We start from the raw sequence: 11063 nt of genomic DNA on the forward strand, positions 1-11063 counted from the left end.
GCAGGTGTTTCATTAGGAAGGAAGGAATCCTCAATGAACATCGGAGCAGATTTCATTTGGAGCCAATGCTTTCGCATTCGATGCGCGAAGGCAGTCTTATGTTCATTTCATAATTTTGCTACTTTTTCTTAATTAGTGCCACTTTCTAATCACACTGATTAGCACATAGGAGCATTCCTACTAGACAACGTGATACCAAACGAACCTGCCTCAATGGCCTCAGGGCAGCCTGTGTGACTGTCAACGCAAGGGTCACGGCTACTATTCCCAATTCATTATCCCAGATTTCTTTACAACAAAATGATTTTCTTTATGTTCACATAAGTCAGAGTCACATTTCAGTCATGCTACGACCTCGTACGTACAATTTACGTCAACCTTTATCGCTTTGATTGCACACAGCAAGGTGTGACGTGATAATACTCGCCGCCAATCTTGAATTGCTGTGATCACTCGCGCAGTTTTTCCTCCCAACGTACGCTCTAACACTGCTGCGTTAATATCACATTTGCCCTGGTTTTATTTTTTCTTCTTCTTTTATCTCGTGGGCGCCGCTTGATGGCGCCCCATCAAACGTTAAGAGAGCGTGGCCGTGATACCCAGACCGGCCGTACTGGGTATAGCAGTCACGCGTCGTCCAATTTTTCTCGTTTGCGGTGCTGTCTAGCTGCTGCAGAAACAGAGTACTGAAGAAGTTCCAGACTGCTTAATATGCTTACGTTACATTGAACGCTCTAGCACTAACAGGATTGCCACGCCTATGACACATATCTTCGGAGACCCTACGTGAGTAGAACCGCTCTTTTACGCATTTCTCGTCTCGTGTCTTATGCGCATACGTAGCCGCAGGCCCCGCGCGCTCCTGCCTCCGTCGCAAAGCCGTCAGCACGCCTATCTAGAGCGCTGGTGTAGTGGGCTGCGGAACTAACGGTAATCTTCACTCAGCTCATCTGCTACTGATGCTAAAGGGTAGAAAAGAACCGCGACAGGAACAGGACGTGCGAAGAGAAGTAGACATGACGAGTGGTGTCGCTCGTCAGAGCAAGCTGCGCGTTAATCTTTCTTCGTTCCAACCCAAGCATTATCTTTAGGGCTACATACTTGTTGAAACATTACCCTGCCTTTGTGCGACAAGGCGGCGTTCAAGAGCTCTTGACGGTCGTGCTGACAACTGTTTTAGCAGCATGCCTTCTGAATGCAAGGAGAGAGCCTTCGCCTACAATCTCAATTACGTCAAGGATCCTCCTGGAGAAATACGATCAAAGACAAAGCCGAGAGTACTTCAAATGTGCAGTGTTTCGTGTAAGAAACTAGACCATTAGCTCTCGCCCAGCCAACGTTATCGAACGATGCCAACTTATTGTAAATTCATATCTGCTGCTGGTTGAAGTTCAAAGCGCGAAGTGAACAAAAAATGTTGCTGGGCCATTGAGTCAACTGCTGATACTCCCTTAATGGTTCGGAATCTTTCCTGGCACAGTAGCGCTGGCACCCGGCTTTATCACTTTGTGGCTCATGATGCAACTAGATTTATCTGGAATTATCCCAGCCACGCGCAAGTGTTTGTGCGGAAAACGGTATTATCACCTTTGATTTTTACGCTTTATCTCCGAAGTTTTATGTAAGCTATAAATAAAGCGCCGTCATAAGCAGCGGTGTTCTCTTCGTCGGCGTCCCGCAAGCAGGTCTTTTCCTATCGCCTGTGACTCTGTCTCTGAATCTTTCTGGGCGGAAGTGAGCTTTGTAGAGAGTTCGCTTCAGTGCCACATCAGGCTCCTCGTTTTTTCATAGCGCTGTTATGGCCACTCTTTTCATGTCTTTGATCATAACCGGGCGCTTTATTTCGATAGTCTACATGCATTTGTCACCGCTGGTTTTACGGCTCTACGGCGCAGAAAGCGGCGTTCAGAGGAGACCGCGGTTTCGGATCTGCGTGGCGTACATCAAATAACTTACTAATGTTGCAAAATTCTCTCAACTAGAAAAAAGAGCTATGCGCGCAATGTCGAATCTCGCTCTCAGTGAACACATATAAGTAGTCTTTAGAAAAAAGCAGGTTCTTGGAATTGAAAAAAAATTGTCATAAAATACGTCCTATATACATCAGAAACCAGATAAGGCAAAGCAGACACATTTTCGAGAAAACCTATCTTGACACTCCAAGAACTTATAGCATTCGATCTATTCACTCCATCCTTCTAGGTCTCGTACAAATTATGGCCACCAAAACCTGACATCTACAATTTCCAGAAATTTGCATACCTACCCCCGCCACTCACTATGGTATTGCGGGCTCAGAGTAACTGTATGTTTTAACAAGTCGTGCAGGACATGCTAGATCTTTAAACACTTCTTACAATTTCGTATGTTCAGGTCACACTGCACCATCATGTACGTAAAGGTGATGGTTTTATCAATATTATTGGTGTTAAATGTTGTTTGTCATCCCAGCCTGTATTGTTCTTTTGTTAAAAGCTGCCCTTGTCAATCGCTTGGAATTTTGTTCAGGAAGACAGGCCTTTGTCAGATATTTTGTAACGTTTTTGCCCTGCATTTGCTTGGCTATTGCACTGTAATCCAAGAATGTAATAATTAAAAATCCAGTGTTTTCGAGGTGAAAGCGTAATCTCATGAGTACTGCGTGTGCGATGAGGTTCTGGAGGCTGTCCGGTTTGCCCGGAATGTAGATGCAATTTATCCCTGCATGTCGTCATTCCTCTGGGAGTGTCTGTTCTCCAGCCTCCATTATAATACTCTGTCAGCTCGGTTCTCTGTTCATCAGCCAGATTTTATAGCATTTTGAAGGTTGTCCATCGGCTTCTCGCGCCATGATTCTGGTTATTTCTGTGAGGGGTGCGCATCCTGTGCATTTGTGTATCTTCATTCATTAGTGTCTCCTCCGACCCATACGATTATTTCGGGTACGGCTGCTTACGGTCCTTCCCTACATATCAGTCTTCGAATACGCGAATGATCGCTTGTGTGTCGTGCGCATCCTTGTCCAGTTGTTTAGAGACCACCATGCAGGTCTCCGTTTTAGTTATGGTTCCGTACATGAGGCCCCTCCCAACAGCCCGTGTTGGGCTGTCCCCACTATTCACTGAATTTTATCACTCTCTCGATTACAGTTAGTTTGATAGCTACACAGCATAGAGCTCTACCTCAGTAGTTATTGGTGTTATCCTTAGTTTTAGTTTGCTCTTTATCTTTTGTAGACGCCACCTTCAGGTGAGCCCTCATCACGCCTCTCACTTGCAAAGAAAGTATACGTACACTCCTTAATTGTTCGCAGTAGCCTGTACCGCTCTTGTCACACCGGTTACATCAGCCTGGAGTGTCCTTAAAAATTCGGCAAGATGAATCTTTCTCCCTCTTTTTCTCGGACTACGATATGGTTCCTAAAGGTTCCTCATTCTTCATCTGGACTGCAGTATAAAATGATCGCAACCCAGATTTTTCTCTCAATTTGCCAGAGTCAAGTCGGGGTAAGTGTTTCGGTTAATGCTATTCGTCAGTCATGCCGGGTGCTACAGTCCAGTTAGCCATGTTAGTTGTTTCTGTTCCACTGTTCAGTCCTACACCCCCTTAGGATGTGTGCCGCAATGAAGTTCCCTATTGTCAGAAGGGAGTTTCGTCTCGGTTTGACGACCATGAGTTCGTCATTGAAAAGCACTTCGGACGTGTCTTATTTCCCTCTTTCAGGCGCTTGTGTGCATTCAATACGAACTAGCCCTCTTCCTTAACGTTGGGCATTAATTACAGCAGGCCGGGAGGTATGCTCGCGTGCTGGACCATTGTAGGATCTATGAGTGTCTTCTATGAGGTTACCCACATCCCGGTGGGCAGTCTTCAGATGAACAAACAGTCAAATGACGAAAAAAAGGAGCACACAGCACCTAAATGCGAGAAAAGCCACTGGAAGCGCTATGACACTTTAAGCTTCACGGGACACTTAAGCTCTTTCTTAAAAGTATAATGCAATTGCGAAAATTGGTCCCTGCCACGGTCTGTAGTCTGCATTCTTTTCCTTCAGAGTAGCAAGCCCTGCAACAAGCCATAGTTATCAAGAGGTATTCGTAAGGACTGCGTTTCTTAACTATACCGCTAGGTTCCTACATTCGACATCTCTATAAACTTCCCTCGTTTCCGTTGGTAGAAAATACACCATAAATCCTTGCGGCACACATAGGCTCAGGGCGGATTTATGAGGGCACCCCTGGAGGAGGAAGTTGGGAGCGTGGTGGGAAGGGAGTGGAAGTATTTTTCTGATTTGTGTGGCCAAAAATTTGGTTTTAGCATGGTTTCCTTACGTAAAATTTTACGTTTGATGAAGGGGATTGTAGATCCGTATTAAGGGTATGACACGAAAGCATTAATGGGTCCCTTCAGCGGCCTGGGCTCCTCTTTGTGTATCATTTCGCAGACACAGTCCATCTGCTATTTACATTCATAGATAGCGGGGAAGTAACGGTACCATTCTCTGAGGCAGTGGTGCAGCAGTTAAGCGACCGGTCAATGCCCCGACGGGTTGCAGTTGAACACTGCGTTGAGGAAAAACCGTTTGGTTGTCCCAAGCGTAAGGAGTTCGCACATTTTAGCATACGTAACTACCGAGGCTTGCCCTTAATGCAGCAGAAAAAACAAAAAGCATTAGAGAAATTCTCAGGTTTACTTCTATGTTGTCATATGCTCACAGGAATGATTGAAAAACGATAGCTAAAATATATTTTGCCTCACTGCTTATGGATGTGATGCTTCAACACAACCATGTGTTCGGTCCAACGTTACAACTTCTAAAAAAGCTAGCATCCCGTAAAGGGCAACACAGCGCTGCGTAGCGGGGTGTCCGTAGCCTCCTAAGCGCATCCCTGAGAAAGTCAGGAGCCGGGGGACGCTTGCACCCATTCTCACCGATAGAGTGAACGGCGTAAAGTAACGGCGCTAAGCAACAGCTTTTGCGGACACCGCTGACCCGATAAACAGTGCGCTATACAAAATACACTAAATATTCTTGATATCACGGTAACATTTCCAGGTAATCATATTACTAGCTTTACATATCCTGGCGATATCATCGAGGTATCAAAGCGTCGACGATACACGAGCGAGTGTCTGTGTCGGGAGTCAATTTCAGTTCTGTACCATGTATCCGTATCGGAAATACAATTATCGCCTTTAGCGGGTATCGGTATCGAAGATACTTTCTTCAGGTTTCTTCCAGACACCTGCAACGCGGAACCATCGGCTACCGTCATGTGAAGTGGGTTGCGCGGCTGCGGGAGCTTCGGAACTTAGCCGAATGTGCGCAGCCTGAGACGCAACATTTCTAGCTTAGGAGAATCGTTCTATTTTTGACTGTTTTTTCTTTCCAGTGTTCAGGGTAAACGTTAGAGTGATAGCGTGAGCACCTAGCGAGCCGCTGACGTGTCATTCCGTGCTGCTGATAAGCTGCGCACGGCACGCTATCGGCGCACTATAAGAACACCATGCTCTTGGCAATAAACGTTTTTTTAGTTCTGGACCTTCGTCGATGCTGGTGGTAGTTATTTCACTGGCGACGGGGATGGGATCCGTCGGGACTGGCCTGCCAAGCGTGTCTGGGCAAGATCGGACGACGCACATCGGAAGCCACTAACGGCGGACTGCAAGTGGCTGGCGGCCAGGGGCAAGCAAGACATCGACACGATAAGTAACTGCACCGAAGCGTTGTTACGTTTACGTTGTTACGTTTGTGCACCGAAGCGATGTCGCGTCTTGGCAGAATCGATGAGTACGACCCCAAGGTCCAGAATTTTGATTCTTACTTGGAACGGTTTGAACATTTCGTCAGCGCCAATGAGGTCTCGGAAGCAAAGAAACTGTCAGTTTTTCTAACAGTACTTGGCGCAGAGGCGTATGAAGCCCTCAAGAACCTGGTAGTTCCAGCGCTTCCCGGTGAAAAGACTTTCGCTGAAATCAAGATTCTGCTGAAGAATCACTACAGCCCGCAAACTTCAGTCATTGCTGAAAGGTGCAGGTTTAACCGCCGAGTTCAACTGGAGCAAGAGAGCGTAGAAGATTTCGTTCTGGAGTTAAAACACCTTGCTCGGAAGTGCAATTTCGGAGACTTTCTGCAGGATGCCTTGCGAGACAGACTGGTAGCAGGCATTCGCAATGAGGAAACTCAAAGAGCTCTGTTCACCACGGAAGGCTTAACATTTCAAGGCGCATGCAAAATTGCGCTGGATAGGGAGTTGGCCACACAGCAGGCCGCGCTATTGCAACAAAGAGGTCGCAGTGAGGCACTCAACGCAGTGGGAACGCACGAGAGGTGCGACCGAAAGACAAAAGACTCAACGCGAGGAAAAAGTCAAAAACAGAAGTGTAGCCGCTGTGGCAAGGCGCATACTTCAGACAGCTGTTGGTACAAGAGGTACAAGTGCAGACGGTGCTCGAAAGTGGGTCATCTTCAAAATATGTGCCAGGCAAGCCGTGAAGAACTAAAAGCGCATCTAGTATCCGAGTCATCGGAAGAGGAGTCCACGTTATACAGTTGCGACGCTACGCCTTCTAAGAAGAGCTATGTTGTGTCTGTGAATGTTGAAGGCCACGACCTGCCAATCCAGGTTGACACCGGTGCTGCTGTGACTGTTGTGCCGGAAAGCGTGTACGCCGCTAAGTTGTCGCATGTCAAGTGTGAGCCAACGAAATTGGGGCTCAAAACTTATACAGGTGAAAAAATGCATGTGATCGGTCAATGCAATGTCACTGCTCGCTATGAAGGTCAGTGCGCCATGTTACCTATTGTTGTTGTGCGTGAGGGTGAGCGCAATCTGCCTATACTTTTAGGCAGGAGCTGGCTTGAGAAGTTGCAGCTTAACTGGAAATCTCTTTTCGCCTTGAGCATTGACGACAGGGTGTTGAAGTTGCATTCCAAGTTCCCTAGTGTATTTTCTTCCACTTTGGGAGCGATTAGGAACTATGAGGCAAAATTGGTTCTGCAGCCAAAGTGCACTCCTGTGTTTTGTAAGTCCCGGCCAGTACCCTTTGCGTTGCGAGAAGCGGTAGAAAAAGAACTGTCTGACCTTGAAAAGAAGGGTGTAATCGAGCGAGTAACGCAGAGTGAGTGGGCAACTCCCCTCGTAGTGGTTCCAAAGAAGGAAGGTGACAAACTAAGGTTGTGTGGCGACTTCAAAATCACGCTCAATCCGGTCCTAAAAACGGATCACTATCCATTGCCCCTACCGGAAGATTTGTTCACAGCCGTTTGTGAGGGAAAAGTGTTCTGTGTGCTTGACTTAACATCAGCATACCAGCCGGTGATGCTAAACCCGGAATCCAAAGCAATTGTTACAGTAAACACGCACCGGGGGCTCTATCGGTACAACAGACTTCACTATGGTATAGCGAGTGCCCCGGCTTTGTTCCAATCTTTAATGGATAAAGTCTTGATGGGCATTAAGATTGTAGGTTGCTACATTGACGATGTCATTGTAGCTGGCCAGGACATAGATGACTGCGAAAAAACACTTGAGCTAGTTTTGCAACGATTGAACGAATACAACATTACTGTCAAGGCAGAGAAATGCAAGTTCTTTCTAAGCTCAGTGTGTTACCTCGGGCACAAGATAAGCTCTGAGGGGATACATCCCACTGAAGGCAAAGTGAAAGCAATCGCCCATGCTCCTGAGCCGGCGAATGTCACTGAGCTGAAAGCTTATCTAGGGCTACTGAACTACTATGGCAAATTTTTAAACAGCCTAGCGTCTGTAGCAGAGCCATTGTACAAGCTACTTCGAAAGTGAGAGCGTTGGGTTTGGACGAAGAAATGTAGCGATGCGTTTGAGGCCACGAAACAGCTCCTTATCAGCAGCCGAGCGCTCACGTACTACGATGCACGCAAACCGCTGGGGTTGCAATGTGATGCATCAGCGTATGGTGTTGAAGCGGTCATTTTTCATGTGTTTCCCAACGGCCAAGAGCGTCCAATTGCATTTGCTTCGCGTACCTTGACACCTGCAGAAAAGAACTATGCGCAGTGTGAAAGAGAGGCTGTAGCTCTTATTTTTGGTTTGCAGAAATTCCACAAGTTCTTGTATGGCAGGAAATTTGACTTGTACACGGACCATCAGCCACTATTGGGAATTTTGGGTCACAACAAAGCCACGCCAGCATTAGCAGCTGCCAGACTACAAAGGTGGTCTTTAATTATGTCTGCTTACCAGTTCACTCTGAAATACCGCAAGGGAACTGAAATTGAGGTGGCTGATGCTCTGTCAAGATTACCTACTTGTGGTTCTGCTAAAGCAGAAACTGCGGAATGTCTGTCTGTTTTCGAATGCACCCCGCTCACAGCGCGGGATGTGTCAAAGGAGGCTGCACGAGACGGCACCCTCAGCAAAGTAATCGAGTATGTTCGGTCGGGTTGGCCAGCAAATGTCGTGGACGAATTGCAACCTTATTACGTCCGTCGAATGGAACTCTCCGTCGAACAAAATTGTCTCACATGGGGGACGAGAGTAGTTATACCTGAGAATCTGAGGCCCGCAGTCCTGTCCTTGCTTCATGAAGACCACCCTGGCTCTAGTCGAATGAAAATGTTAGCAAGAAGTTTTGTGTGGTGGCCCAACATGGACAAGGCTATTGAGGAGTACATAAGGAAGTGCAGAGTGTGTCAACTCGTACTACAGGCAGCTCAGCCTGTACCTCTCCAGCTGTGGCCGTACCCAACAAGGTGTTGGCAAAGAGTACATGTTGACTATGCACAACAAGGTAACCACAACTTTCTTGTCTTGGTGGACGCCTACTCTAAATGGGTTGTAGTTTGGCCTATGACGTCAACTACCACCTCTCAGACTATTAGTAAGCTTCGCAGCCTCTTCGCAGCGTATGGTTTTCCAGAGGAGATTGTCAGTGATAACGGCCCACAGTTTGTGTCGCAGGAGTTCGCAGCATTCTTGTCTCTTAACAGTATCAGACATACTAAGACTCCACCATATCACGCAATCTCTAACGGAGCAGCCGAGCGGCTAGTCCAGACAACCAAGAAGGCGCTTTTAAAGCAAGTGTTGTCCCTAGCTGAACACGGAAAGCAACAACCCTTGCAGGAAGGATTAGACAGTTTTTTGATGTCGTACAGGAATACCCCTCATTCTCTAACTGGGAAGACCCCAGCCGAGCTGTTTCTGAGGCGACAGCCGCGAGTTAAATTGTCGTTCCTCAAACCGAGTTTTGTGCAAGACATGACTGATAAGCAACGATGCATTAAGCAGCAAAGAGACAAGGACAGGGGCTGTGAACGTGCTTTCGCCGTGGGGGAAAGGGTGTTTGTGAAGTGCGTGCGTAGTGAGGATACCTCTTGGGACGATGGCACTGTGGTACAAGTTGTGAGCCCAGTGACTTATCTCGTGCGCGTGACGGGTCAAGTTCGATTTGTGCACGCCGATCACCTCCGCCCTTCTTTTGCACGACCAGCCTCGCTATCGCAGCAGGCACCCCTACCAAGTGAGCAGCCTCGGGAGTCGCCAGGGTCGGCAGGGCCCACAGTTGAGACCACGTGCCCTGAGGAGACATCGTCGGCCGGCACCAATGCACCCGCCTCGCCACCTTCTCCGGCAGCCGACTCGACTGTGCCACTCGACGCTTCAGGTGATTCGCGAGAGTCTTCGCTGCCAGCCAACGACGACGCTGTGGTGCCTCCTCGCCGTAGCCAGCGTAAGCGCCGGCCCCCGGATTGGTTCAGACCGTCAGACTTCAAGAAATGACTTCGTGTTGTCTAAGGGGGGAGGAGATGTGATAGCGTGAGCACCTAGCGAGCCGCTGACGTGTCATTCCGTGCTGCTGATAAGCTGCGCACGGCACGCTATCGGCGCACTATAAGAACACCATGCTCTTGGCAATAAACGTTTTTTCAGTTCTGGACCTTCGTCGATGCTGGTCGTAGCTATTTCAGTTAGGATTTTCAGTTTTTTCAAGAGCATTGTTTAGGTTTTTCTGTCTGTTAGTACTTCAGTGGGTTGCACACTGCTTTGAGTGATCGTATTGTATGTCATATTTTCATTGCCGCAGCTGTGTTTAGTCGCCACACTATAGATGACCCTATGGCATGCTGTGAGCTTTATGCTTAACATATAGATACTGATGTGTGCTTAGATTCAATAATAATTTCATTCAACACGGAATGCCAATAGAATATTGTACAGTTCGCTTAACAATGAAGCGGAGAAGGCAAATGTTTTCAACTTTGTCGGAACAGTATTCTTTAGAAAGGCCCCCTTTGCAAACGTTCTTCTCAAAAAGGCCGCTTTCTCTCCACCTACGCCCGTTGAAGGCTACAGCGTGATAACCATGGTTCACGTGAAAGACCGCCGCCTATATTGTGGTCTACTGCTATACACTTTCAAAGATAATATTGTACAGTTGGTTATTATATGGAAAATGCCTTTCCACTGGGCGAATTGAAAATTCTTCGAACACTGTTCACACATAATGGGCATAATTTGTGACTCCATAAATACACTGCTAATATTGCGTGATGCCGTCGACGTAGTGTGCTTCCTCAAATTTCCCTTTTTCTCTCTGTTAACTTAGCATCAGTCTCTGTCCGAATGTCGTTTTTCTGCAGCCAAATGGCCGCCATGCTTGAGCCATTGAATGAAAATGATAATGTAGGATGAAGTTCAACAATCATACACCGATTTTTGCCGCGCTAATTTTATTTCCTTTATTTCCAGAAGCGGCGCGGTTTCCTCAATTTCGTCACACAAGTTCGGTTCCGGGCACATTGGCGGCAACGGCCAGCGTGGAAGAGCAGCGAACTCAAGTGCAGCAAAGGCACTTGTTTCTCGAATTCTTTGATGGAAAGCAGTTGCTATCAGGAGTGGAGACCTCCGGGAAAAGGAGATCTCTTCAGGTGCGATCAATGTCCATACAGTTCAGCGAACTATGCCGATGTTAGGAGACACGAGCAGTGTCACACGGGAGCAGAGCCCTTTGAAAGCTCGACAGATGCATTGGCGCTTGTGAAGCGTGACTATAGCAGCCGAATGCCGTGCCATACAGAACAGCGACCGTTTAAATCCGAA

General features: G+C 47.4%; 1 protein-coding gene across 1 annotated transcript; it reads left to right on the forward strand.

Annotated features, from left to right (window-relative positions):
* The first annotated feature begins 5682 nt into the window (after nt 1-5682).
* On the forward strand, nt 5683-9743 carry LOC144108219 (uncharacterized). Its single transcript, XM_077641497.1, has 2 exons — nt 5683-6675; nt 9454-9743. The coding sequence occupies exons 1-2, from the start codon at nt 5745-5747 to the stop codon at nt 9741-9743; spliced, it is 1221 nt and encodes a 406-aa protein (XP_077497623.1). The 5' UTR covers nt 5683-5744.
* Nucleotides 9744-11063: the final 1320 nt, after the last annotated feature.

This window comes from Amblyomma americanum, chromosome 10 (genome assembly GCF_052857255.1).
Source record: "Amblyomma americanum isolate KBUSLIRL-KWMA chromosome 10, ASM5285725v1, whole genome shotgun sequence".
In the NCBI taxonomy this organism is placed as follows: Eukaryota; Metazoa; Arthropoda; class Arachnida; order Ixodida; family Ixodidae; genus Amblyomma; species Amblyomma americanum.